The sequence below is a fragment of the Heliangelus exortis genome, chromosome 22, assembly GCF_036169615.1.
Source record: "Heliangelus exortis chromosome 22, bHelExo1.hap1, whole genome shotgun sequence".
Classification (NCBI taxonomy): Eukaryota; Metazoa; Chordata; class Aves; order Apodiformes; family Trochilidae; genus Heliangelus; species Heliangelus exortis.
Window position 1 is genome coordinate 1,329,343 of NC_092443.1, and position 27,136 is coordinate 1,356,478.

At 56.7% G+C, this 27,136-nt stretch overlaps 5 protein-coding genes across 7 annotated transcripts; 2 read left to right on the forward strand and 3 right to left on the reverse strand.

Moving 5' to 3' along the window:
- Positions 1 to 486: 486 nt before the first annotated feature.
- On the reverse strand, positions 487 to 1,070 carry CDC26 (cell division cycle 26). The gene is made up of 2 exons (XM_071766041.1): positions 893 to 1,070; positions 487 to 792 (listed from the first exon to the last, which is right to left on the reverse strand). Exons 1-2 carry the CDS (start codon positions 971 to 973, stop codon positions 610 to 612), a joined length of 264 nt encoding a protein of 87 aa, XP_071622142.1. The 5' UTR covers positions 974 to 1,070; the 3' UTR covers positions 487 to 609.
- Positions 1,071 to 1,189: 119 nt separating this feature from the next.
- PRPF4 (pre-mRNA splicing tri-snRNP complex factor PRPF4) lies at positions 1,190 to 8,378 on the forward strand. The gene is made up of 14 exons (XM_071766040.1): positions 1,190 to 1,360; positions 2,020 to 2,197; positions 2,400 to 2,586; positions 3,192 to 3,279; positions 3,484 to 3,563; positions 3,831 to 3,924; positions 4,434 to 4,528; positions 4,840 to 4,898; positions 5,512 to 5,635; positions 6,757 to 6,846; positions 7,355 to 7,477; positions 7,615 to 7,722; positions 7,811 to 7,929; positions 8,094 to 8,378. The coding sequence occupies exons 1-14, from the start codon at positions 1,289 to 1,291 to the stop codon at positions 8,285 to 8,287; spliced, it is 1,611 nt and encodes a 536-aa protein (XP_071622141.1). The 5' UTR covers positions 1,190 to 1,288; the 3' UTR covers positions 8,288 to 8,378.
- A 1,495-nt stretch (positions 8,379 to 9,873) lies between these two features.
- BSPRY (B-box and SPRY domain containing) lies at positions 9,874 to 17,167 on the forward strand. 2 transcript variants are annotated; one of them, XM_071766631.1, is made up of 6 exons: positions 9,874 to 9,977; positions 10,386 to 10,484; positions 11,103 to 11,337; positions 12,571 to 12,589; positions 14,064 to 14,188; positions 16,045 to 17,167. In XM_071766631.1, the coding sequence occupies exons 1-6, from the start codon at positions 9,921 to 9,923 to the stop codon at positions 16,569 to 16,571; spliced, it is 1,062 nt and encodes a 353-aa protein (XP_071622732.1). In that variant the 5' UTR covers positions 9,874 to 9,920; the 3' UTR covers positions 16,572 to 17,167. The 2 variants fall into 2 exon arrangements, with proteins under 2 accessions (XP_071622732.1, XP_071622731.1); XM_071766630.1 differs by having other exon boundaries at positions 11,103 to 11,333; positions 12,564 to 12,589.
- A 387-nt stretch (positions 17,168 to 17,554) lies between these two features.
- HDHD3 (haloacid dehalogenase like hydrolase domain containing 3) lies at positions 17,555 to 19,068 on the reverse strand. Its single transcript, XM_071766634.1, has 2 exons — positions 19,037 to 19,068; positions 17,555 to 18,461 (listed from the first exon to the last, which is right to left on the reverse strand). Exon 2 carries the CDS (start codon positions 18,450 to 18,452, stop codon positions 17,736 to 17,738), a length of 717 nt encoding a protein of 238 aa, XP_071622735.1. The 5' UTR covers positions 18,453 to 18,461; positions 19,037 to 19,068; the 3' UTR covers positions 17,555 to 17,735.
- Positions 19,042 to 26,972, reverse strand: ALAD (aminolevulinate dehydratase). Of its 2 annotated transcripts, none has more exons than XM_071766632.1 (12): positions 26,913 to 26,972; positions 23,777 to 23,910; positions 23,572 to 23,622; positions 22,761 to 22,857; positions 22,307 to 22,442; positions 21,773 to 21,856; positions 21,509 to 21,597; positions 21,164 to 21,219; positions 20,499 to 20,586; positions 19,959 to 20,045; positions 19,540 to 19,669; positions 19,042 to 19,194 (listed from the first exon to the last, which is right to left on the reverse strand). In XM_071766632.1, the coding sequence occupies exons 2-12, from the start codon at positions 23,887 to 23,889 to the stop codon at positions 19,118 to 19,120; spliced, it is 1,008 nt and encodes a 335-aa protein (XP_071622733.1). In that variant the 5' UTR covers positions 23,890 to 23,910; positions 26,913 to 26,972; the 3' UTR covers positions 19,042 to 19,117. The 2 variants fall into 2 exon arrangements, with proteins under 2 accessions (XP_071622733.1, XP_071622734.1); XM_071766633.1 differs by lacking the exon at positions 26,913 to 26,972 and adding an exon at positions 26,652 to 26,746.
- Positions 26,973 to 27,136: the final 164 nt, after the last annotated feature.

A 27,136-nucleotide genomic window follows, 5' to 3' on the forward strand; every position in this document is an offset into this window, starting at 1 on the left:
GTAAAGGAAAAACTGCTCAATCAGAAAACAGGGGATATTGTTCCATGTGCCCAGTGTGCATCATGCTCCCCAGCATCTCCTCAACAGGGGCAGCAGCTTGTGGGGCTGAAGGTTTAAGCAAACACCTTCCCTGGTGCCATCCTTAATGCTACCACATCAGAAGCTCCCCAGCTGACCCTGCCAAAGGGGCAATTTCACCTCCTCAATGTTTCAGGGTGCGTGCAAGTGAAGAAAGTGCCTTCTCTGGGTGATTCCATCCCTGCCTGCACAGTCTTCACATCTATCTTGTGAGATGATTCCTTTTTTTTTTTTTCTTTAATTACAAAAAAAGACATTTATTTAAAACAAAACACTTGGCCAAGAGGCATTCCCAGGTGCATTAACCAAACTTAAAACAATATAATAAACAAAACAAAACATCAAAAAACGAGGTAGGGAAGGCACATCCTGCCAGTACCCAGACCCGAGCCCCGGTCAGCCGGGGGGGGTCCGGTCCCCGGTCAGCCGGGGGGGGTTCGGTTCCCGGTCAGCCGGGGGGGGGGGCCCGGTCCCCGGTCAGCCGGGGGGGTCCGGTCTCTGCTCAGCCGTTCCTCGGGGCCTCCTCCGCCGCTAGAACTCGAAGGTGCCGAAGTGAGCGGCGCGGCCGCCGGCCTTGGGCTGTGGTTTGTAGCCGATGCGGTCGTTGATGATCTGCTCCCGGCTCTTGTGCTCGGTACCCAGCCCGATGGCCGCCGCCGCCGCCTCCTCGCCGGCCGCCGTCACCTCCGCCTCCTCCCGATGCTTCTTGCGGCTCTGCGGGGCAAAGCGGCCGCCTCAGGGGACTCCCGGCCGGGGCAGGGGAGCGGGAGAAAACCCAACCCCCTGGAGCGGCCAACGCCAGCCCCGCTCGCACCTCCAGCTCCTTCCGGATGCTCTCGAACTCCTCGATGTCGTCCAGCTTCAGCTCCAGCCGTGTCGGCTTCCGCCGCAGCATCGCCACCCGCAGCCGCTTCACCTCAGCCGCCACCGGCACAGGACCAGCGCCCCCGGGCTCCGAACCGCGGCTCCCGCCCTGCCCCGCGCCTCCCGCCCTGCCCTGGGCTCCGAACCGCTCCGAACCGCGACTCCCGCCCTGCCCCGGGCTCTGAACCGCAGCTCCCGCCCTGCCCCGCAGCTCCCGCCCTGCCCCGCACCTCCCGCCCTGCCCCGCGTCCCCCGGAAGCGGTCGTGAGGCGGCGGGGCCTGTGCTCGGCTCTTAGCTCTTCCCCTTCTTTCCTCTCCGCTCCTCTCCCTCCCCTGTGCTGCCGCCATGGCCTCCGTTCGGGCACCGGCTGCTCGGGGAGGTGCCCGCCCCGCTGTGCGGCCCCCGGCGCCGCCTGAGGTGGGTGCCGCGGGTGTGGGTGGCTCCGGGCCGGTTCCCCGCGTGGGGTGGGAGCGGGGAGAGGCCGCAGGCTGGTCCGGGGCCCCGTGTTCGCTGTGGGGTTTGTGTGGGGGAGACCCCGGTGCGGGGAGGCTCCCTCGGTGTTAGCGGAGCCGTTCACAGGGCTCCGAGCGGAGGGCTGGTGTCTTCTCAGGCGTTTTTACGGAATTCTTGGGTTTTTCTTGGAAAGTGGTGTAAGGAGCCTCCTCTGGGATGGGGGGAGCCGCTCAGCTCTCGTCCCCCCGCTGCTCTCTGCAGGGAGGGCACTGAGAGCTCCTTGGGGGCTTGTGCAGCCAGACGAGGGAAAGCTTCATTGTCTAAAGCTGCTTCTTTTTTAAAAGATCAAAACCCCAGAGCCTTAAAAAACGAGGTCTGAGCAGATAATAAAGATGCTGAAAACAGCACAGCCTAAGCAAATTATTTGCTGTGATGTTTTACGTTTGATCCCTGCATTCGGGGCCCTGTTGTCCCAGAAGAACAGCTCAGGTTTGGTTCCAGGGTCTCCTCGTGATGTCCGTATGGACTGTCTGTGGCAGAGCAGCTCTTCCTCGTGCAGCCAAGCTGTTTGTTTGTCTCCTTTCTCACCAAAACACATTTAAAATTCTGCCTTTACCTCCCAGGCCACAAAGACCAAGCCTGCAGAAGAGAGCGATGCTCCCCCGGCCAAGAGAGCCCCCATCTTCTATGGAAGTCTGGAAGAGAAGGAAAGGGAGCGCCTGGCAAAAGGAGAGTCAGGGCTGCTGGGGAAGGAGGGGATGAAGGCTGCACTGGAGGCTGGCAACATCAACATAAGCAGTGGTGAGGATGTTTTAACCACCTTTATGTCCCCTCTCCCTCGGGAATGCGGCGCTTTCTAAAGCCTCTGATTGACTCAGAGCGTAATTTAAAGTAAAATAATAAAAAAAAAAAAAAAAAAGAGAGAGAAACCGTTGCCGGGGGCTCTTTATTTGGATCTTCCTCTGAGAAAGAACCTTCTGTGGTTGTGTTTTTTTTTGTTCAGGTGAGGTCTTTGACCTGGAGGACCACATGAGCGAGCGGCAGGCGGAGGTGCTGGCGGAGTTTGAGCGCAGGAAGCGAGCGCGGCAAATCAACGTCTCCACTGATGACTCGGAGGTCAAGGCCTGCCTGAGGGCACTGGGGGAGCCCATCACACTCTTTGGAGAAGGGCCTGCAGAGAGGAGGGAGAGGTGCTGTGTCTGCACACAGGGAACTCGGGTTTTCCCTGTATTTGGGATGCTGGGGGGGGCAGCAGTCAGTAAGGGAAGAGGTCTTCGTGGTTTTAGTGTTATTAAATTCAGACCCTTTTTAGCTCGGTTCAGTGGGATTTCAGCAGTTAAAGCAGCAGAGCTGAGAAAAAGGAAGCATGAACTTCAGTTCTCTTCAGTGATAACATTTGGAGGGTGGCAGAGGTGGTGGTGCTGATCTCTGTCTGGTGACCAGAGAAAAGACATGAGGAAATGGAATGAAGCTGTGTCAGAAGAAGTTCAGAATGGGCATTAGGAAAAGATTCTTCACCAAGAGGGTGATCTGTCCCTGGAACAGGCTCCCTGGGGAAGTGGTTGTAGCCCCAAACCTGGCAGAGTTCAAGGAGCCCCTGCACAATGCTCTTAGTCATATGGTTTACATTATGATAGCACTGCAGGGTGTGGGATGTTGGACTCAATGGTCCTTGTGGGTTCCTTGATTCTATGATTCTAAAACTGGTGAGGGGGGAAGAGTGGCAGAGAGGGATTCTTTGTTAGATGAGCTGACAGCTCACTGAGTGAATTAATTAACATGACTTTCTTTCCAGATTGAGAAATATCCTTTCAGTGGTTGGCACAGACGCATTAAAAAAGACCAGGAAGGATGACGACAGGTCTAAAAAATCCAAAGAAGAGGTAACAGTCCCTCCTGTTCTCTGGGTGCTGAGGGAGATGGGTGCAATACCCTCTTAGATGCCTTACTTTGATGGTGTCTTTGGTGTCCAGGACTCTGGGTTTTGGTCAGGCTGTGGGTTCTCATCCCTTTTACCATCTGAGGTAATGGAATGGCAGAGTAGGATCACAGGAGCCTTTTCTACAGTTTTGTTCTTTTTCTTACAGTATCAGCAAACCTGGTACCACGAAGGACCACGCAGTCTGAAAACAGCAAGGCTGTGGCTTGCCAACTACTCACTGCCCAGGTAAGGAAAGATGGCACAGATGAAAGAGGGAGGTGGAACCTTTTGTAAAATCCAGCTGCTGATCCTGCCACGGGTGCTGCAGGACATTTGAGATCAAAGGAGCAGGGAACATAGACTGGGAGAGGAGTCCAGGGAGTTCAGAGCTGGAGTTCTCAGTCAGAGACTGACTGAGGCATCAGCCCAGGTTAGGAGAAGGAAGGGGAAAGGCCTGGGCCAGCAGCAGGGCAGGGAAAATATAACTGCTTGTGGCCACTTTGCTCTTCCCAGGGCAGCGAAGAGGCTGGAGGAAGCCAGGCTGTTCAAAGAGATTCCAGAGGCAACCAGGACATCCCAGAAACAGGAGCTGCACAAATCCCTACGAGTAGGTTTGGCAGCTGCTGGTTTCACAACATTTTTTTTGCTGCTTCTCCATGGAGATGGGAAAGGGATGAGCTGCCTAGAGGTGCTCTGCAGGTGCTTGTAATTTGCTGTGCTGGAAAGCTGCTCTCTGCCTTTCCCAAAGCACTTTCTGACCCTTTTTTTCAGTGATTCAGAGACATGCTTTCATTGTTCCCTTGCATGGCAGAGGGCTGAAGAGGTGTCCCTGCATTGCCTTGTCACTTGCCTGTGAAGCTGAAGGAATTTATTCCTGGCTGTGTCACAGGTTTAGCTGGCTAGGAAGGGGCTGCCTGCTTCCCTCTTCTGTATGGGGGTCATGAGTGCATAAAACCAAGGGAAACAACCAGCCCAGTAACACAGAACTTGGAGTGTTTCCACTGGAAAGTGACTTTCCAAGGCCTCTGCTGCCACCTGGGTACATTTGCTTCCTTCACCTCACTCTTTGGCTTTTCCCTGGTACTTTCTCATGTGTTGTTTTGTGTTCTGTCTCAGTCCTTGAATAACTTCTGCAGTCAGATTGGAGACGATCGCCCACTCTCCTACTGCCACTTCAGCCCAAATTCCAAACTCCTGGCCACAGCCTGTTGGTAAGTTGTGTTTTACAGCCCTTGCTGTGGGGGTTGGAAGAAGACTTCAGGAGGGATGGAGAGGGATGGGAGGCTTGTGGATCATGAGAGTTTAGAAATGCTTTTTCTTCCTACTCTGAGCTCTCTTCTGACCTCATTTTAGAACTTAACAGAGATTTCAGTCTGAGTTCATTGGTCCCTGTGGCTGTTTTCCCACAGTGTGCTGGTATTTGAGCCATTCCAGGACACCCCGGGGTGGTTTTGCAGCTCTGTGTTTGATCTGTTCTTTGAATTTCCTGTTGCCACTGACATTTTGTTCTTGTTTTCAACAGGAGTGGCTTGTGCAAGCTCTGGTCTGTGCCTGACTGCAACCTTGTTCACACCTTACGAGGTACAGAGACACTTTTCACTGACACTCTTCGCTTTGGTTCCTTTCTGGGTTGAGTTCCCCTGTTGGAATTATGTTGTGACTCAAAATGTAGTGTTTTGGGGCAGGTCTTATTTTATTTTGGTGAGAGCATCACTGTCTTGTGGAGCGTGGGCACATGTCTGGATCCAGAGGAAGTCCTGGCATTTCTCTTGGGGCTGAGACCAGAGTTTACAGTTTCTGGTTTTGAACAGGATTTTGGTGCCTTGTTTCCAAATCTGGTTTGAGGTTTTTTGAGCCAAATAGCAGTGACCTGGCCAGGTCACTTAGCAGCAGTGAGGGCTGTTGATCACAACATTAACTAAATACAAATGTGAGGATAAACCTCTTGATTCATATGTTGAATTTTCACTAAGTTTGGAGGGTCCCAAACCTTTCATGTTTGATACCCTGCAGTGGGTGCTGCTGGGGCTGCAGTCCAGCTGTGTGCAGGACAGATGTGTCTGGTAGTTACCATGCAGCTTCAGCCAAGGTGGGAGGACACTGTGAATGTGTTCACTGGTTCCTGGCCAATAAGCAAGAAAGAAATGATGCTTTTCTGGAGAACTGGCCAATTTTTATTTTCTTTTCTCTTAAGGACATACCACCAATGTAGGAGCAATAGTCTTCCATCCCAAAGCCACTGTCTCCCTGGACAAGAAGGATGTTAACCTGGCCTCCTGTGCAGCTGATGGTTCTGTCAAACTCTGGAGCCTGGAAAGGTCAGAATGAGACCAGACATACAAAGCTGCAGCATTGTGGTTTTGGGGCTTATTTTGTGTTATTAAACATTCACCATCCTCCTGCAAATATAACCTTTTCTTGTAGCTATACCAGTGCAATTCCTGGCCTCAGTATGTGCCACCCTCTTCAGCAGGAAAGAGATCACCCTGATTAGGGGAATCAAGGTGAGGGGAAATCATCTGAAAAGAACCAAGTCAGAATTGCTGCTGGGTGTTAGTAAACTGCTTTGGGTGATGGATGGAAGATCTGAAGGTTGTTTCATTCTAACCTTTCATTTAGGAGAAAATTTCCCCTCTTTGGGTATTAACAAATCAACTTCAGACTTATTGGGAGGCACCAGTATTCAGGGAGGGATGAACCAAACACAGGAGCATGCACAGAAGCCTCAGCCTGTCAGGAAAACAGGGGGCACTGTCCCAGGACAGTGTGGTTTGGGAAGATGCACAGGGGCTCTCTCAAGCCTGTGAAGAGGAGAAGAGTGTCAGTACCTGTCTGGGTTTGAGAAGTGGAGCCCTGCAGGGTGCCTGAGGGACAGGCAGCAGCTCCAAACCCCTCAGCTGCTCATGGCTGGAGCCTGCCTGGGTGAAGAGATGGATTGGTTGTTACTCTCATCTGACCAGATCTTTTAATTTCACCTGTCACAAGGAAGCTCTAAATGCTGTTCATCTCCTCTGCTGAAGGCTGTGGATCTGCTGCCTGTAATTCTGGGAGAATAAATATTTTCTCTCTTCTGCCTGCCCTGCCCCAGAACAGCAGGGCTTGCTGCAGCTGGGGATGTGTTCAGTGTAGTCACAGTAAAGCTCCTGGCTGCCCAGGGATGCCACGTTTTCTTTCTGCTGTTACTACTTTCAAAGTGCAATTAACAAGGGCCTCATTAACTTTCAGGAACTAATCATCCCAGGATAGTTTTATAACCAACATGTGAGTGGATAGAGGGGTTTTACTTGAAGTTTTTGCTCTGGTGAACCGAAGGCAGAATTCAGTCATTAGTTAAAACTGCTCTTCCTTCTGGCTTGTGTTTAATTAGCAGCTCCTGCTGTCATCAGTGTCATCACCCACCTCTGCCCAGGGTCTGACAATCATCATTTGTGTTTTTCAGTGATGAACCCGTGGCAGATATTGAAGGACACAGCATGAGAGTGGCACGTGTGATGTGGCACCCGTCTGGGAGGTTCCTGGGTACTACCTGGTATGGAGAGTTGGTGATCTGCTTCCAGCCCTGACCATTGGACCCCTGGCTGGTAGCACAGTGGGGACCAGTGCAAATCACTGGGATTTCTTTCTCTACTCCTCATGTGAGACCCTGTTGGTCTCCAGCTGGAAATAAAATGCCCCAATGTTATGGTCCGAGGTAGCATTAAAATTTTGTTTTCTTTTGGTTTGGATCCACGAAACAAAGTCCAGCCACAGAAGGGTTGGGTGCAAGCAGATTTTATTTGATAATTGACACAGGCAAAAATATAGAGCCAGGCAAAAGAGGGAGAGAGGAAAAGAAGATATAAGAAATAGAGAAAAGTGTTAAGAAAGTGGGAAGAAAGAATGAGAGAGAGAGAAAGAGAGTCACCACCAGGGGTCCAGCTGTCCTGCGAGTTTCTTCAAGGTGGCACTGATTCTGGACAGGGTCCATGCTAGAATTCCCTGTTACTCTCCTTGGAGATACATTGAGCTGGACAAGTGCCTTTTTATTTTCTTTGCAGCTATGATCACTCGTGGCGCCTGTGGGACCTGGAGGCTCAGGAGGAGATTCTGCATCAGGAGGGGCACAGCAAAGGGGTCTACGACATTGCCTTCCACACCGACGGGTCTCTGGCTGGCACGGGGTGGGTGCTTTGCCTCAGGACTGGATGTGAAATGCCAGCAAGGTTTTGTTGCTGCCTGATGCTCTCCTGGTGAGGGTGAGCAGACCGTGGAAGTTGCTGAGGTCTCTGGAGGGTCACCCTTGGGTTCTCTCTCCCAGGGGTCTGGATGCTTTTGGCCGGGTGTGGGACCTGCGCACAGGACGCTGTATCATGTTTCTAGAAGGCCACCTGAAGGAGATCTATGGGATTAACTTCTCCCCAAATGGGTAAGGAAAGAACTCAGGTGGGTTATGTGGGAGCTCTGGGTACAAAGCCCAGCTCCCAGCAACGTGTTCTTCCTCCACCCTTGGGCAGGTACCACGTTGCAACTGGCAGTGGTGACAATACCTGCAAGGTGTGGGACCTCCGGCAGAGGAAGTGCATCTACACCATCCCTGCACACCAGAACCTGGTGACTGGGGTCAGGTTTGAGCGTGAGTATCTCCTGGCCCATGCTCCTTGTCCATCCCTCTCCCAGGCTGAGGTGTGAGGGGATGGGGCAACTCAAACAAAACCATCTGCAGGTTCTTTAAGCGGAGAAGATTTTTCATGGTTTTATTTGCAAATCTCACTGCTCCCTTTTTCTCATCCTCCACAGCCAACCATGGGAACTTCCTGCTCACGGGTGCCTATGACAACACTGCAAAGATCTGGACTCACCCTGGCTGGTCCCCTCTGAAAACACTGGCAGGTCACGAGGGGAAGGTGATGGGGCTGGACATCTCCCTTGATGGGCAGCTGATAGCAACCTGCTCCTATGACAGAACCTTCAAGTTGTGGACAGCAGAGTAGCTCAGAGAGCTGCTGATGAACTGGAATGGAGACTTTAATGGCTTTCAACTAAGACTTGTTTTTTTTATATTAAAAAGAAAAAGAAAAGGGCTGTTGGAACGTGGTTATGGCAGCTGTTGTCTGGGGTGGGTCTTGGGTCAGGGTGGTTTGGAAGCACTTGTGTTTGCCAGGGCTTGGTTGGAATCAAACTGTGAGTAATGTTTTTTTCTTTTTTGGATTTTGGTTTTTATGCTATGGATATCTGTCTGCAGCATTTATACTGCTCTCTGCTGTAACATGGAGATGGTCCATCCATTTCCACCCTCTCCCCCAGTCTGGGCTCACAGGTTTTCCCTGGGCTGCTGGAAGCCTTTGCAAGTAGCTATGCTTTGCAGGTAGCTTCTTTTTTTGACAACAGGAGAACTCTGGAAGTTGTTTCTCCTGTAAAACAGATCCTAGGTTTTTTAGCTAAGAGCTAAATTCTGATTTTTTTTAATTACAATGGTTACAATTAATCACTTATGTGGTTAATGTGTGTGGGCAATTGTCCTTGCCCAGACATCAGCTCAAACTGAGCTGGATGCAGGCAGAAAGCTGCAGGAAAGTACCAGGAAGGAGGAGGCCTGGTTTGTGTCCAACCACGTTCTGGCAGACACATTGCTCTGCATCCTGCACAAGGAAGAGCAGTGGCTGCTGGGGCAGGATGCTCAGCTGAGGTGTTCCTGTCTGCCAGGCCTCCTGCACCTTCATCATGAAGCTGCTCCATGGCAGAGCAGTGATGAACCCCAGGGATCCTGCACCAACACATCCCTACAAAGCTACACCTCCAGGAGATGGAATTCCATGTTGGAGGAGGATCTCCTCTCTTCCCCTCAAAATCCATTGCTGAACAGCAATCAAACCCTTTTTTTTTTTTTTAAACTAAACTTCTTTCAAACAATAACCCAGGCTGCTGTCTCAGGCACTGCAGTGGAATCCATGCTGGGAACAAGGGAACAGCACCCCCAGGAGCAGGCACAGGAATCTGAGCAGAGCCCTCTCCCCACTGCTGTGCAGGGTTAAATCTGTTTGAGGGGAGATGGTTCCTGGCAGCCCAAAAGCTCTGCAGCTGGGCTGGCCCCACAGCAATGGTGCAGGTCCCTATGGTGCAGGTCCCTATAGCAGGAGGTGGCCCCACAGCAATGGTGCAGGTCCCTATAATGAGAGATTATTATCCCCGGGCCCCCGCAGATGGGGGGACCCCCACAAATAGGCTGTGGGGCAGCTGGGTGGGTGCAATAGGGGTGCAGCCCAGGTTCCTGCAGCCGGGGCAGCCCCTCGGGAGGCTGTGGGGGCCACACAGGTTCCCACAGATGGAACAACCCCACAGGGAAGGTACGGGGCAACCCCTGGGATGGGCAGGGGGACAACGTGGGGCCCTGTCGCTGGGGCAGCCCCACGGGAAGGGGATGGGGGGGGCAATGGGGTCCCTACAGCCCCGGGTCCCACCGTGCCCCCGCCGCGCACTCACCTGAGGTCGGTTCGGGGGTCCGGTCCGGTTCCCGGCCCGTCCCACCCCGTCCCATCTCGGGGCTGGGGCGGGGCCCAGCGCGGTGCGGGTTGGGCGGGACCGGGCGCGTCGGGGCCGCCCCCGCGGCAGGTGCCGGTTCGCAGCATGGCCCAGCGGGACCGGGGGCTGCGGGCGCTGCCGGAGCGGGCGGAGAAGCTGCGGGTGAGCACCGGGAACCGGGACCCTGCCCCGGGGGGGCCTCAGCACCTTCCCGGGACCCTCCGGGGGGCGACCGGGGCAGGGGGAAAGCGTGGGGGACCGGAGCCGTCTGGGGAGCTCCCGGCGGGGCGTGGGGGGGTCCCGTGGGGAGGGGTACTCGGTGTGGGGCCATGTGAGGGGTCCCCCGTGGGGAAGGGGTCTGCTCTGTGGAGCTCCCGGCAGGTTGTGGGGAGGCCCTTGTTTGGGTGTGGGGTCCCTACGGGGAAGGTCTCTCTGTGGGGTGGTGCACGGGGACCCCACGGGAGGCGTGGGGCTGGGCGGGGGCTGTCGGGCAGGCTGAGTGGGGGGCTCAGGGCTGCCGTGGCCCCGCAGAGCCACAGGTGCTGCCCAGCCCACTGCTCCCTGTTCCAGAACCGGATCGTGGATCAGTGCGAGCGGCTGCAGCTGCAGAGCGCGGCCATCGCCCGGCACGTGGACCTGGTGCTGCCTGCCAAGGACCAGGGGGTCCTGGTGAGTCCCTGCCCCTGATCCCAGGGGGTCCTGGGGAGTCCCTGCTCCTGATCCCAGCACAAAATGGGACATGTCCGTGTCCCCCCCCTTCCTCCATGCTCATCCTTCCCATCAAATGTTCTGAGCCCTTGGGAGGCTCCTCGGTCTGAAGGGGTTGTCCCCCTCCCACCCCACAGTCTGTGCCAGCAGAGTGCCCTGCAGCTCCTACTTCATTCCTGGAAAATGTGCACAAATAATAAATTCCTTGGTGTTGGTGTGCAGCCATCAAACACCCCAGAGGGACCAGTGTCAGCCATGCCTGGTTTTATTTGTCATCAAGGATAAAAGAGAGTTCTCAGGGTGCCTCTGTTTCTTGCTAATTGTGAACCCTGGAAGATTTGCTGAGGGATGAGCCTGTGGTCCCTCACAGGTTGTCACTCAAGTCCCAGGGTTAGCCCGGGAGGCAGAAGACAGGTTTGGGACTGGTTGTCTCCTTTACCTGTGCTTGCATCATGCTGATTGCCATGGCTTGGGCTCACATCCATCCCAGCAGCTGAGCCCAGGGAAAGCAGAAGCAGTCGGAGCTCTTGTGAGGGCTGAAGCAAAGCTGATGTTCCTCCTCTCTCCTGGCTCTGGCAGAATGCAGCCAATGCAGCTCGGGAGCTGCTCATCCAGAGGCTGCTCTTCGTGGGGAAGGTGTGTGAGGATGAGGAGCAGCAGCTGCTGGAGAAGGTGCACGTGGAGGAGGAGCGGGCACACCAGAGCATCCTGGCCCAGCGGGTGCACTGGGCTGAGGCTCTGCAGAAGCTCTCTGCCCTCCGCACCTACCTGGTGGACATCATCACCCACCTGGATGACCAGGACCTGGTGGTGAGTGCTCCTTCTTGTACCAATGGACACATCAGGCAGCTGAGGAGTGACCTGGTCGTTCCATCATGGAGATTATGGGGTTTCCATAGGGTGTTTGGCTGCTTGCTGTGCTGAAAGCAAGGAGGCAGAGCTGGGCAGGGTCTGTGTTTGAGAGTCCAGCTCAGGGAAGCTCCTGCACCTGGACCTGACAAGCCCAGTGGTTCCTAGAGCATCTGCTATCAGCTTGAGCATAGGAGATTCCATATAAACATTCCATATAAATTCTGAAAGAATTTTTTCCCTGTGAGGGTGAGGGAGCCCTGGCCCAGGCTGCCCAGGGAGGTTGTGGAGTCTCCTTCCCTGGAGACATCCAAATCCCACCTGGATGTGTTCTGTGTGACTGCTGGAGGTGACCCTGCTCTGGCAGGGGGTTGGACTCAGTGATCTTTTGAGGTTCCTCCCAACCCCTCACTTTCTGGGATTCTGCTCTGCCTGCTGCTGCTCTCACATGAGGTTCAGAGTCTCCAAGCTCTTGGCTTGAAGCTGCCAGCTCAGGAAGAGCTGAGGGGTGAGAGCTGCTCTAGCAGCAGTTAGGTTGGGTCACCAGTTTCCTTGTGTCCTGTCTAGTGCTGGACAAGACCTCAGCCTTGAGAGCACCTATAGCTCTTCTGGAAGTTCTGCTATGGTGCCTGCCAGGCCCCTCTTTGGGATATTCACCAAGCCTGTGCTTCCCTTCACCCAGTTCTGCTTCTGACTATTAAATTGTCTCCTTTTACCTGAGCAATTCCTCTCACAGACATCAGCTCTGGGATTGGTTTTAGCCTCTGTTTGCCACCAGGAACGTGGTGAAGAGGGGGGCAGCAGTTCTGCTTGGAAAAGTGATCCCATGGGCAGAAGGTGGGAAACACAGGTCCTGTCCTCCCCCAGCATCTCGGGTGGCTGAGCTGGGGCCTCAGTGTGGAGGCTGGGAGGCAGAAAGACAGTGAGACCCTCACCTTGTCCTTTTGCCCTGAGCTGCATGTAGAAGATGTCACTTGCAGCCATTCCCACTTTCTGAGTCAGGGAGTGGAAGGTCCTGGGGCTGAAGATAATGGGTGGTGGACACTCCAGGGTTTGGGATGAGGAGTGGTTTCACTGGGTCAGGAGGGAGAACTCTGCTCCTTTTGTCCTGGGTTTGCTGTGCTTGTTTATGTTTGGGATGTTATCTGTGGGGATGTCAGTTCAAATGACTTTTTCTCTCCTTGTCCACAGCATGCAGAACAAGAGATCTTTGAGAGGTCAGTACCTGGCTGCTCCTGCTCTTTTCCCTGTCCCCTGCACCCTCTGCTGTTCCTGCTGTGAGCAGCCTCTGGCACCCCCTCTTTTCTCCCTCCTGCTGCTTTGGTGGAGGGTGAGGACACAGAGGTGCTGCGGGGCCACTTGTTTCTGCTTCACTGTGCTGCAGCTCCAGATGTAGAAGTCCTGGGACCTAAAAATGCTCCATGAGCAGCAGCTCCCCAGAGGCATTGCCAGGTGGACTGTCCCTGACTTATGGGAATCTCAGAATCACACACAGGTTTGGGTCAGAAGGACCTTAAAGCTCATCCATTCCCACCCCCTGCCATGGTCAGGGACACCTCCCCCAGCCCAGGGTGCTCCAAGCCCCATCCAACCTTCAGCACTGCCAGGGATGGGGCAGCCACAGCTTCTGGGGGCACCCTGGGGCTCAGCACCCTCACACCAAAGAATTTCATCCTCATGTCCAATCTAAATCTCCCCTCTGCCAGTCTAAAGCCATTATCCTTCTTCCTACCACCTTACAAAAAGTCCCTCCCCAGCTTTTCTGGAGCCCTCCTCCAGATTCTGGGAGACCTTTTCCAGCTCCTGTAAACAGAATCCCAGAATGTTTGGGTTGGAAGAGACCTCCAGGATCATCCAGCCCAACCTTGGACCAACACCACAATCTCACTGCTAAACCCTGTCCTTAAGGACCAGCTCCAAATGCCTTTTAAATGGGATGGGGACTCCACCACTGTCTGGGCCATCCCAATGCCTCACAACCCTCTCAGTGACAAAATATTTCCTAACATCCAACCTAAACTCCCCAGGGTTCCCTGGGATATGGAGCCAGCCTGTCCCTGCTCTGTTGGCAGGAGGGAGGATTGTCCACTGGAGAGGTGGCAGGGAGCTGCTGGCACTGCACTGCCCAAGCTCTGCACCTCAGCTGTCAGCATTCCTGAAAGCCACCAGCAATAATTGCCCTTCCTTCAGCAATTTCACCACCATTTCTTTCTGTAGCTGCTGCCCAGTGACAAATTGGCCCCAGCAATGGAGCATCCCGAGCCTTCACCCAGCCCCATGAGTTCCTGTGTCCCTCTCCTTGCTCTGCTGGCTTGACCCCGGTGTCCTGCCTTGCTCTCCCTTCTCCTGCCCTGCAGTGAGGTTTGGTTGATAAGGAGGGAATGTGCCTGTGCCCTGCTGCACCCCATGGCTGCTCTCGGGGGTGTTTAATCTCCTGGCTGAGGAGGCTCTTGACTCAGGCTGCTGGGATTGGATTCTGAAACTCTTGAAGTCCTTTCAGAAGGGGCTGTGATCAAAGCCAACCCAAAGTGTTGCTTGGGAGGAGAGTTTGCCCAGAACCTCCCCGTGTGGTTTCCCTGCTCCTCTTGCTCCAGCTCATGTTTCTGCCCTGCCTCCCGGTGACCTTCAGCACCTCCAGCACTGCTCAATAAATCATTGTATTTCTAACTCTATCCTGTGTTCCTTTGCTAGGACGGAGGTGGCAGAGGGAATCTTAGAGCCTCAGGAGTCCCCGAAGTTAAACTTTAACCAGAGGTGTGTTCAGAGTCCACTGCTGCACCGACTCTGGGCCTCTGCTGTTCTCTGCTCTGCCCCAGGTCAGTGCTTCCCTCAACTTTCTCACTCTCTGGGCATTCCTGCACACTCAGCTCTGTCATTCCCAAAGAAACATCCTGAGACTGTGTCAAAGCATCGTGGTTTGGGTCAGAACACCCTGATGTTGCATCCTGCCCTTCCCTGCTCTCCCAGTCCTGCTCTTTCCTTGGAGTCCCCATCCAGGGGGGCAGCAGCATCCTTAGGAAGTTTGGGATGCTGAGGAGGGGGCACAGTTGTGCCAAGCAGCTGGTTTGGGCTTGGAGGAGCAGAGGTTTGAAGAGGTTGTGTCTTTTATCAGCTTAACCTCACTGGGTTTCTTTCCTGGGTCACTGTACAGCAGTGAGGCTGATGCTGCTGTAGCACTCTCTGCCACAGAAATTCCTCTTCACAGCCTTTCCCCTTGGCCTGCTGGTGACTTTTAAGAGAGGGTGAGCTCACCAGCATGGCATCTGTGAGAGGCTCTGATGTGCTGGAACAAGAAGTGAGTAGATGTGTGATAGCTTTCTGACCACGAGCTGGGCTCTGGGCTGACAGAATGGTTTGGTTCTTTAGGGTCTCATCCTGCCATGTGCTGGATGCTGAGCAGAGGGGGATTGGGAAAGGGCAGGAGCTGGTGTAGCTCTTGCTGGAGAGAGCAAATGACTGCCCTGCTCCAGTCTTGTTTAAAAACTAAAATGGATGAAGTGAAGGTGGGGGAAGGCAGGATGAGGGGGGGCACCTGCAGATAGAACCCCCCAGAGCAGGTCAGTCAAATGGACATCAGCCTCATCTCCTTGCTCAGTGAATTTCCGGAGTGTGGCACCTCACTCCAGGTGAGCTGATTCATTTCTTGGGCTTTACAGGAGGAAACAGATTTCCCCCTCCCTGCCCTCTCCATTCCTCCCCATTCCTGCATTTCCTGCTCTGCAGGTTCTCTGCAAACAGCCCAGCCCCTGGCCAGGCTCTTGGCTCACCCTGGAGAGGAGAAGTTGGGTCCTGCTGTGGGGGTGGGAAGGGACAGGGCTGAGATTTTGGTTTCTCTTGAAAGTGAGATGGGTGGAAAAGGCAGAGTCCTGTTTTGTGGGGTTTCAGGCCAGGGGCAGAGTAAGATAAGTTGTATCTTGTCCCTGTGCTGGGCACTGCTGAGGCTGCACCTTGAACCCTGGGGTCACTTCTGGGCCCCTCATGACCAGAAGGACATTGAGGGGATGGAAAGTGTCCAGAGAAGGGAATGGAGCTGGGGAAGGGTCTGGAGCTCAGCTCTGCCCAGGGGCTGCTGAGGGCCCTGGGGGTGTTGATCCTGGAGCAGAGGAGGCTGAGGGGAGACCTTCTGGCTCTCTGCAACCCCCTGAGAGGAGGTTGGAGCCAGGGGGGGTCGAGCTCTGCTCCCAAGGAACAAGGGATGGGACAAGAGGAACTTTTGGCTTCAAGTTGCCCCAGGGGAGGTTTAGGTTGGAGCTGGGGAATAATTTCTCCCTGGAAAGGGTTGTCAGGGCCTGGCCCAAGCTGCCCAGGGCAGGGCTGGAGTCCCCATCATCCCTGGAGGGGTTTCAGAGCCCCAGAGATGTGGTGCTGAGGGCTGTGGGTTTGTGTGAGGTTAATGGTTGGACTTGATGACTTTAAAGGTGTGTTCCAACCAAACACTTCTGTGATTCTCTGACTCTGCAGGACTTTAGTGCAAGGGTGGACATGTGTCTAGTGAAATTCAGGGTGTGATGAGTTTCTGTGATGTCATAACTGTGGTTTGAGAGGGAAGGCTGTGGAGAGCTCTGGCACCCAGCCTGAGGGGACATGGCTGTGCCTCTGATGGCCAGGACTTCTCTGGGTGGTTCAGGCAGGGGCCACCAACCTGTTGCTCTGCACGTGGCTTCTCTTGCAGGCTCACAGGAGATTCACATTGATGAGAAAACTGTCAGCCCCCAGCTCAGCCTGTCGGAAGACAAGAAAACCCTGACCTTCAGCCCCAAAAAGGCCAAGGTGGACTCGGACTGCCCCGAGCGCTTTGACCACTGGCCCAATGCTTTGGCTGCTGCACCTTTCCACTCGGGACTCTGCGCCTGGAAGGTCAGCGTGGAGAAGAGCTGTGCCTACAAGCTGGGGGTTTGCTACAGCTCTGTGCCACGCAGGGGCTCTGGCAACGAGGCCAGGCTGGGTTTCAACACAGCCTCCTGGGTCTTCTCTCGCTACGACAAGGAGTTCAGGTTTCTGCACGCCGGGGAGCCCCGGGCCGTGGAGCTGATCCGTGCCCCGGCCGAGATCGGGGTGCTGGTTGACTTTGGGGGAGGGGAAGTGCTTTTTTATGACCCCAATTCCTGCACCATCCTTTTTTCCCACAGGGAACGCTTCGCCCAGCCCCTCTATCCTGTCTTTGCTGTGGCACATGAGAGCATCTCACTGGTGCAGTGAGCTGGGGGCTCCTGGGGACTCTGCAGTGCCCGATGGGGAAAAGGAGCCCGGGCAGGGCCGGGGTCCTGTACAGGGTGCTCAGCAGACCTGCCTTTAGAATATGTAAGTTCTTTACCTGTTTTACAGCAGCTTTCCTCCTGGATGCTACACCTGTCCTGGGCCAGGGGTCAGGGTAACCTAAAAAGGTGAATGATTTAATTCTTCTCCGACCAAGGTTGGCTTTCCAGCCCTTGGAATATTAAGAGATGTGTTTGGAGAAATGCAGGGAGGAGGCACATGGGAAGGGAGATGGTTGGGACACAGCTGGAGACTGTGGGAAGAGCAGCCCCATGCAGAGGGACACACTGAGGGGTCACCCCTGAGGAGCTGTGGCCCACAGAGCATTTTGTGTCAGGGGCAGAAAGAAATCATCTGAGCTGCTCCTTGCCTCAGGGAGCTGAGGGGTTGGGTGTAATCTGGAGGAGCTGCTGTTGGGCCAGGAGGGAGGAGAGGTGCTGGACTTGGTGGAGCTAAAGAGGTGGTGTTTCTGTAACTCTTTAAAAATTTGTCATGTTTATTTCTCCATACCCAGATCAGTAAAGTCTGTTAATTGGCAATATGTTAAATTACATGCAGCTGCTTAACTCCTGCCCGTGTTGCCCACAGCAGGAGGGGCTGTGACTGCTCCAGGCCACTGCTGCTGGGAAGAAGGGGCTGGTGAGGTGGAAAAACCAGGGTGCACTGTGGGGTGCAGGGCTGTGTTTCTGGGGTGCTCCATGGGGACAGACCTTCCCTGGAGAGCACCAACCCCAGCTCTAAGGGAAATGTTTGAGCCTCTCCCCAGGGTGACTGAGTAGGGATAAACCTCAATATTCACCTCCACTCCTCCTGCCAGGATGAGCCTGTGCAGCCTGACCTCATCCCCAGCTCCATGAGGGGAAGGGACCACTGCTGCCCCCCTCCCATGGTGTTTTCAGAGCTACAAAAGACAGCAGAAACAACACTGAAGATTTCAGATACATTTATTGTTTGAACACCCCTCCTGCTCTGCAGGCAGCACTGCTCCCTGCCCTCACAACCCCTCGCTTCCTTTCCCTGCTCCACCAGCAGCAAGAAACCCCACGGCTTTCCGCCAGCTCGGGCTCACCCCGCAGCAGCAGTGCGGGCTCCTCCTCCACCCCGCACCTACCCCTTCTCAATCAGCGCCAGGAGGTGGCCGAGCGTGGGCAGGATGTGCTCGGGGGGCACCTCCGGCTCCTCGCCCTGCCCAGGGGCCCGGAGCAGAAAGCTGTGCATGCCCACAGCTCGGGCAGCCCTGTAATCCCGGCTGTAATCATCCCCGATGTGAGCCGCCTGCTCCGGGGAGACCCCCCCGAGCCGCAGAGCTCGCTCGAAGATCCTCCTGTCCGGCTTGGCAAAGCCCACGGCCTCGGAGGTGAGGACGAATTCGAAGTGTTGGCGGAGGTGGCACTGCGTGAGGATGTTTTCCAGCCGGTTATCGAAGTTGGACACGACCCCCATGCGGAATCCCCGCTGGCTGCACAGCCTCAGGGTCTCTCTGGCCCCGGGCAGCTCCTCCCAGTTGCGGGCGCTGCAGAAGTCCCGGTAAAGTTTTTCAGCCACCGGCGTTAGGATCCGCTCCTCCCGCACGCCCGCCCGTCGGAAGGTTTGGGTCACCACGTCCAACCACCACTGCTGGGAGCTCAGCCCACGGCCTTGGCCGTAGTTGGGGAAGAGGCGGCTCTGGTCCCGGTACACCTCCTGGAATGCCCGGTTCAGAACCTCCGGTTCCACCCGCACCCCGTGGGCCCGGGCCTCGGCCGCGTAACTCAGCCCCGGGGGCTGCCGCAGCCGCAGCAGCGTCTCCTTCACGTCCCAGGTCAGGAGGCGAAGCCGCAGCATGGCGGGAGCCTGGAACAAACCGGGAGGAGAGAGCCGGGAGAGCTGGCACCCGGCCCGGGGGGGGCAGAGGGGTGCGGGCAGCCCCTCTCGCACCCACCCGTGTCAGTGCCCCCCCCTCCGTGGGGGGGCTGAGCCTCTTTAGGGGGGGGATCCACTGCTCTGAGGCTCCCAGACGGAGGTGGCTGCGCCCCTCGTGGGTGCTGCAGGGAGGTGGCTGTGCCCCTCGTGTTGGGGGTGCAGGGGGGCTGAATGCACTGGGTGGGGTATGGAGGGGGCACCAGGGGTGTTTTGGGTGGGGGTGTGCAGGGGAGGGGGCGCCTGGGGCAGGTTTTTTGGAGGGGGGATTAGAGAGGGGAAACCCGGGGCTGTGCCCACCGTGTGTGGGGTGGGGTACGTGGGGGCACGCAGGGTGTTTGGGGGCAGGCTGTCCGGTGTGCTCCCGCACAGGGAGGGGTTCAAGCGGGTCACTCAGGGTCTGGAGGTGCGGGGTAGGCTCACGGCTCCGGTGTGTGTGTAATGGGGGCGGCAGCGTGGGGGGTACGCGCGGTCCCGGGTCCCACTGTCCCCCCCTGCCCCGCACCCACCTGCGCGGTCACCCGGAAGCCCCGCCCACTGTCCCCCCAGGCTCCGCCCCCTCCCCCCCGGCCCCGCCCCCTCGCGCGCGCTCAGCCCCGCCCCGCCGCCTCCTCCTTCAGCCACCGCAGGAGCTGCGGCACGAAGTACGTAATGATGACGTCAGCGCCTGCGGAGAGACAGAACCATGGAGCCCGGGGGGGGACACGGACACGGGGGGACATGGGGGGACATGGGACACACGTGTTTACGGACACACAGGGGGACACGGGGACACAGGGGGACACCGGGACATAGACACGGGGACACACGGACACGGGGACACACGGGGGTACACAAGGACACGGGTGTGCAGACATGGGAGTACACAGGGACACGGACACGGGGATACACAGGGAGACGGGTACACGGGCACGGGGGGACACGGGGACACATGGGAGTACACAGGGGTACATGGACACAGGGTACATGGACACACACGGGTACACGGACACGGGGGGACATGGGGACACACCTGCGCGCCTGAATGCCGTGATCGCCTCCCTGACTGCGGGTTCCAGTCCGAAGGCACCAGCCTGTGCCCCGTGCCACAGCATGGCGAACTCCCCCGAGACGTGGTACACGGCCAGAGGGTGAGTGGGGTGCTGGGGAGCGGCGGGAAGGAGGAGGTCAGCAGGCAGGGGACACCCCTGGCTGTCCCACACCCCCTCCCCACGCTCCCCAGTGCTCCCTGAGGTGCCCACTGCAACACAACACAACACCACAACAAGGCAACACCAAAACACCACAACACAACAACAAAACACCACAACACAGCAAAACAACCCAACCTAACCCAACACCCGTTGCAGCCTCCCCTGTCCGAGTGTCCCAAGCGGTCACCCCAAAGCTGGGGACACCCCACACTGCCTGCTGCAGAAGGAGTTCACTCACTCGGGCCTTGACGTCCCTGACGAGGTCCAGATAGGGCATCCCGGGCTTCACCATCAGCATGTCCGCTCCCTCACGCACATCCCGGTCCTGTCAGGGGAACCCCCGTGTGTCTGTGACCCCGGCACCTCAAGAACATCCTCCAGCAAGTCTGCACTTGTTTTTTTTTCCCCAGAAGTTTCATCCCGGGGGTTGGTTTTCTCCGGAGGGGTCACAGAAGGTTCTGGGAAGCCCCCTCAGTGGCCACAGGAGCCCAGAGGAGCAGCGATGGGCAGAGCTGACGCTCCCCTCCCCAGACACAGAGTGGGCTGCGTGTCCCTGGACACCAGGAGAGGCAGCAGGACACAGGGTCACCACCTCCACTGCTCCCAGCACAAGGTCCAGTTCCTCAGGATGCCGATGGACACCACTCTTCTCTCACAGAGGTGAGTGCCTCAGCCATTTCTGCTGCTTTCTGCCTCCAGCACCCACCCCCGGGCTGGCTCCCCCCATCCCCACGACCCTTGGGTGCTGCCCCGAGCACCCCAAGCCCATCTCACTCACCACAGCACGCATGGCCAGGCCCCTGGCACCTGGGGGCAGCTGGTAGCATCTCCTGTCTCCAAAGGCAGGTTTGGATAGAGCAGCATCCCTGGGGATGGGCAGAGGGCAGGGGATGAGGAACAACACGGCTGCCCCACAAAGCTTCAGAAACATGAGGACAGACTAGGGACAAGTACCTGAGCCATCAGGGACAGGGAAACAGGGGCTCTGCTGAGCCAACTCAGTGCCCCATGGGTCACTCTGAGAGGTCAGCAGGTCCAGGCTGGCTCTGGGAGCCATTCCTCAACACCTGCTGCCCTCCCGTGCCCACAGTATGGGGGAAAATCGTGTCAGACATTTTCTTTTTGCTCTTTTCTGAGACCGGGCCCTCGGGGACACTCCACTGGGATAACGCTGTTCTTGGACCAAGGTCCTAGAGGTGACTGAGCTGAGACCTGTCCCTGAAGGCACCCCTTAGGGTGACATCTGCTCCCCTCACACTGCTCCTGGCTCCCTGCCTGCCTTGCCACCAGCACCCAGGCTGGGACAGGTACATCTGGGCAAGGTACAGCTGTGTCCCTTTTGTCCTGGGGGGAGGAGCTGCAGCATATAGCCCTGTATAGCTACAATAACTATCCAAATATCTGGGGAGGCCCCTCCTGGTGCCAGCTGAGGGACAGACCCACCTGAAAGGACCATAGAAGCAGGAGGCAAACTTGGCACTGTAGCTCATCACAGAGACCTGCAGAGGAGTGGAGCCATGAGCACCAGAGCCTCAGTGCTGCATCCTGGCTGTAGCCATTCCCTCCCATGGCTGTTGGAGGCTCTGCCCCACATCCTCCTCCTCCTGCCAGAGCCCTGGCACCTCCCTGTCCCAGGGCATTCCCACCCTATGGGCACCGGGGCAGGGAGATCCCCATGGCACATCCCGAGCAAAGTGAAGGTTTGCTCCTCCCAGTGCTTGTTCAGGTCCCGGTGTGGTGCAGCACCCCTGTGGACCTTACTCCTGCCTTTGGAGGATCCCAGCCCACCTTGTTGCCCAAGTCATTGGAGATCAGTGCCTTCTTCATGGCAGCAATCCGCCCGTCCATCATATCCGAGGGGGCAACGATGTGGCAGCCTGCAGGGAGAGAGCAGGGACACCGGGAGGTGACTGCCACTGAAAGAGGTGACCCCAGGGCTTGTGCTCCCAGCCTCCCCTGACCACGAGCCACACACTCCCAGATGGAGCCCAGCCTGGTTTCCCTCTGGGGCTGCTGGAAGGGAGGAGTCAGAACTGCCAGGAGAATCCTCACCTGCCCTGGCGTAGGCCAACGCCACTTCTGCCAAACGCTGGCAGCTGAGCTCGTTCTGGATGGTGCCATCCTCACGCAGGATGCCTGGGACACAAAGCCAGGGTTAGGTGAGGGGCTGAGGGCCTGGTTCCCTCCATCCCCAGGGTGGGAGTGTGGCTGCTGCTATAGAGATGCTCAGAACATGGTGTTCTGGAAGCTGGGTAAGGACCAGCAGCCCAGTGACCCAGCTCTGCAGGGACACAGCACATGGGTGCTCCAGGGAAGGGAAGGCAGCAATGGGGGACACAGAAGGGTGCTCAGAGAGATTGAGATGGACAGGAGTGGGTGTCTCAGCCACCTGTGCCTCCCACCCTGCTCTCAAAACCCAGGAGAGGTCTCCCAGGCTCAATTCTAGGGAGCCAAGTTTTGGGGCAGGAGCCAGCCAGGCCCCACCAGCCCCCAGAGATCCTCAGCTGAAAAGAACAAATCCCTGGAGAATCCCAGTGCCAGGAAAACGCCCCAAGAGCAGGCAGGGAGCCCTGGCTGTGTCCTCACCGCAGTGCCCGTGGGAGGTGTAAGGGCACAAGCAGACATCACAGGCTATCAGCAGCTCTGGGAAGGTGGAGCAGATCTTCCTGACTGCCTGGATGGCAGGAGTGCTCTCTGCATCAGCTGCAGAGCCTCTCTCGTCCTGCAAGAAGAGAAATGCCTCAGCACCCAGAGCTGAGGGCTTCCCACCAGCTCCTCCGTGGCAGGAGTTCTGCCCAGGAAAGCTTTCTGACCCATGGGATCCTGTACCAGAGCAGCGTGGCCACCAAGTACGGTCTCAGGACCAGCTGCAAGAGCTCTGGGAGCTTTCTGGGTGTCACTACAGCCTCACATCCCCATCCTGGGGTGCAAGCACACCCAGAAACCCCAAACTGGCTCTGTTTGATCAGGAAAGGCCCCAGCTTCATGCTGCTCCCCCAGACCCCTGTGGCTGCCCCAAGTTCCCTGCCACCACTCTGACCTTGTGGACCTTGCTGGGCACCCCGAAGATGAGCACACACTTCAGGCCATCCTCGACGAGGGGACGCAGCATCCCCTCCAGCTTGTTGACTCCATACCTGAGAAGAGCAAAGTGAAGGGGGCTGCCAGACCCCCAGACCTGCTCCGTGGGGAGAGCTGCTCTGGGAGCTGCTTGGAGAGCATCCACAGCAAGCAGCAGCTGGAGGTACAGGGCAAGTGCTGCCTGAACACAGGGAGGAACAATCCCGGACCTTATCTGGAAGTACAGGAGTGTTATCTGCCCAACATGGACACTCTCTGCTCTGAAAGGATGATCATGCCCTGCCCTCACATCCCTTATCTTGCTATCCCTGCTGCAGACCCATCCCACATCCCCCCAGGACCACCCCCCTGGAGCCTCCCTGAGCACAGCCCTGCTAACATGGCAGCAGATGGAGAGAGGAGCTGCCAGCCCAGCCAGATCCAATGCAGGACCAGAACCCACCTCCTTGTGCAGGTTTTCTTGCTGCTGCTGCTGCTGCAAATCCCATTCCCTTCCACCCTCCCTGCATGCCCAGCTCACACAATGTGTGAGTGCTCCAGGACACGGTGAGACCCTGGCACTACTGCTGCCAGTGCTGGCACTTCCCAGCATCCCCAGTATGATTCCTTCCACTTCCTTGGCAGACAGCACCTGACCCTGGTGCTGGGGGATCCCCGAGGCAGTGACCACAGGAAGTGTCACCCTGGCCCATGCTCATCTCACCTGAGCCCTGCTGAGGCACAGGGCACAGCAGTGATGGGCACACAGCTCAGTGGGGATGGGTTCTTACCTGGCTTGTCCAGGCAGGCTGGGGATTGGCTCCACAGCATCAGGGCTGTCACTGCAGGGGGTGGATGGGACAGAGGTGAGGACTTGGTGTCAGAAGGAAGACCCTACCCCAGGCTTGCCCACGAGCAGTGAGTGAACCTATCCAAGAGCTCAGGGAGCACCTGAGCATGGTCCCCCCCTAATGCAGGGAGCCAGGGCTCACTCACGTGACAAAGATGGGGTAGATGAGGTTGGAGGCATCAAAGGTGGTTGCTGTACACTGCCAGGAGCGTAGCACAGGGTGGAAATAACCACTGTGAAGAAGGGAGTCTGCCTGCATCTTGGGCTGTGGAAGGAGGCTCTGAAACAGCAAGACAGAGTCCGGGTGGTTATGGTGGGGTCCAGGTAAACCCCAGCTCTTGGTGCATGCCAGGAGTGGGCTGAGACCCAGGCAGCCACTGTGGGACCATCCCTGTCCTGCTCCCCTCATCAGACTCTGCCTGGCTTAGCCTGCAGAGATGTTTTCTAATGATGAGGTGGGAATGAATTCATTCTACTTCTGCTTAATGCTGTATAATGGTGTAACTCAGCTTTTGTATTCTAAGGAGTCCAGAGCTGCTCTGTGTAGCACCAAGTATTTGTGGCTGCAGTGTAAAGCTGTAGTTATGGCAGAGTAGGGGCAGAATCACCCTGAAAACACCAGGGCTTTAAACCTCTGGTGGCCACTTACTGCTGGATAAAAAAACACCATCTGGGGAGCTGGGCAAAACTGATCCCAGGGGTAACAAAGAGCAGTTACTCAACAGACATAAATCAGGTGTTAGCTGTGTTATTGCTGAAACTTCTGTAGCAATTATTTTCTTCTTTTGTAATAGTTAGATCAAGTAATAATTCTGCAATTGCACCATTAGGATTGAAATTCCTCCCAGTGTCAAATGCTCCCCGTGAATGGTGAGAGCACAAGGGAAGGGGCCAGGGGAAGCAGCTCCCCTGGGAGCAGGGATTTGGCTGCAGTGCAGCAGAAAGCAGCTGGTACAGCCCTGGGAAACACAACGGGAGCAAAGACTGTTTGTACAGAGCAGCTCCAAGGACTCCTGCTGGCTACAGACACAGGGCTGTGTCCCACTAATGTTCCCTGTGGAGGAGCTGGGGACAAACAGCAAAGTCCCTGCTGGAGATCAGAGATTTTGTCTGGAGAGCCCAAACCTGAGGGAGATGGGCAGGAGGAGAGCTGGAGATGGATTTCTGAAAGAGCAAGCAGGATTCCTCTGCCTGCACCCCAGGGAGACAGAGCAGACATGAGGATGGGACTTGCCCTGGGAGCAGCCCTGTGGTCCCCAGAGCCAGGAGGATTCCCCAGCAATAAACCTGCCTCTCTCTGGAAAACAGATCTGGCTCATGGCATCCCAGGACACAGCCTGTGGGAGAGAGCCCAACAGCAGCACCCACATCAGCAGTCAGCAACAACGCTGGGCAGGAGATGGCTCCATTCTCCTGGAAAACCTTGGATTTGAGCTGTTTGCCTCTTTCACACACTCCAGACCCTTCAGGTATTCTCCTGCTGAGCCAAATTCTCAGCCTGTACCAGGCCACCCCAGTGCACAGGGCAGGTGCAGTACAGGGGCATCGTGTTCAGCCCAGCACCCACTCTCCTACCCCATCACCCACCTCTGCTGGGGATGGGTGAAAAGGCAGCTCTGAGCTACCTGCAGGCCTATGGGGGAGAAAACACTGAATAAAAAACCCCACAACTGGGCAGTGTTTGGAGGGCTGCAGAGCAGCTGACAGGCGTGCTGGCAGTGTCACTTGGCAAGTCCTTTTTAGCCCTGGAAAGCTGCCACTCTGCTCATTACTTCCAGGGAAGGGGCAGCCTGGGGGGAAGTGGAGTTTGCAGCCCCAGCAGAGGCTTGGCTGCAGGCAGGGCTCCAGGCAGCAGGGATGGAGAACAAAGGGCTCAGTGAACAAAACCCACCTCGAGAATCCCAAAAATGCTTTAAACAGCTAATCCCAGAGAAGGAAGAGGAGGGGGTGGGGAGGGACCAGAGGCGCCTGACTCTGCATGGGACAGATAGAGGGCTCAGCTCCAGAAAGGGCCCTTTCCAAGGCAGGAGGAGATGGGCACTGCCAGAGTTGCAGAGGGGAGATAACATTTGGGGTGGGTGGGCCCCAGGGGAGCACCCATCAGGGCCCTCCTCACCAGCTCCCTGTGCAGGAGAAGGTGCCACAAGCTGAGAGGTGCAGCCCCCCCTTGCCCAGGGCACCCGTGGCCACCAGGTGTGGCACCCATCGTGTGACAGAGACCCCGACAGTGGGGGAAGGAAGGCAAAGATGCAGAGCAAGGACTGGGAGAGTGCCATGACAAGGGGTCGAGGGACCACATCCCCTGCACCCTGAAACAGGGCTCTTCACCCCCCCTGAGTCCTCCTCAGGCTCCCAGCAGAGCACAGGCACCTCTTTCTCTGACATGAAATGCCCAAACCTCTATGTCTGAAGCCATGTGCTTCCCCCATCCCAAAGCACCAGCACAGGAGTGCAACAACAGCCCCACAGCTCCTGCCTCAGCAATCTGATGCTTTCACCTTTGCTCCTCCACACCCAGACCAGCCCAAAGCCACAGCACCCAAACCCAAACCCACACCTTTGCCCAGCCCGGGCTGGCTCTGGTGTCCTGGGTGCCTGGTTGTATTTGTAGAGACAGAAACACCTAAAAACTCCAGCACAGGTCACCCTCACCCTCCTCTTTGCAGCAGCACAAATTAAACCAAGTTGGGGGACAGGCTGAGGCCAGAAGTGATGCCCAGAGGTTTGTTCCAGTTTGCTGACAGCACCACCAGAACAACCAAGAAAAGGGCTGGGATGTTATTACAGCTCTTTTCCGACCTGAAGCAATTCTGATTCTCACCCACAGCATTTTAGGGCCCGGAAACAGCCACGGCCTCATCCTGCAGGTGCAGGGCTACTGACCTGAAATCCTGGAAACACGGGAAGCTCCCAAATCCCAGGAGCAGAGCCAGATTAGAGGATGCCGGGCAAGCGGAGCAGATAGCGGGTTAATTAATTAACAGTCCCTAACAAAGCTCAAGATATTAGAGAAGATTTCACCTTCCAGGTAGGATCTGGGAAGACCCAGGAGGTGGGGGCTGGGGGCTGGGTACACGGGGGGTGCTCAGGACCGATGTCACTGCACAACCCGGGCTGCCCGCACCCTTCCCGCACCCCGCACCCCTCCCCGCACCCCGGCTGGGCCCTGCTCCTGCAGCCGGACCCAACTCCGGGCTCTGGGTCCTCATATGAAGGGGTCAGAAGCCGGGGCACCCATCCTGGCTCCGGTTCCCCGGTTCCCCCCCTCCCCCTTCCACTCACCTCCCGCCGCCGCCGCGTTTCGCCACCTCCGCCCGAGTCCTCGTGATTTGCATAGCCACGCCCTCTTCATTAGCATAAAGAGCCACGCCCCCCATCGCGGGAAGAAGGCGGGAAGTCTCGCGCGGCGGGAGCGCGGGAAAGGGCGGGATTTGGGGGGGAAGGAGCGGGAGTTTGGGGCGGGGGCAGCAGGGAGCTGGGGTGTTTGGGGACATGGAATGAGGGTC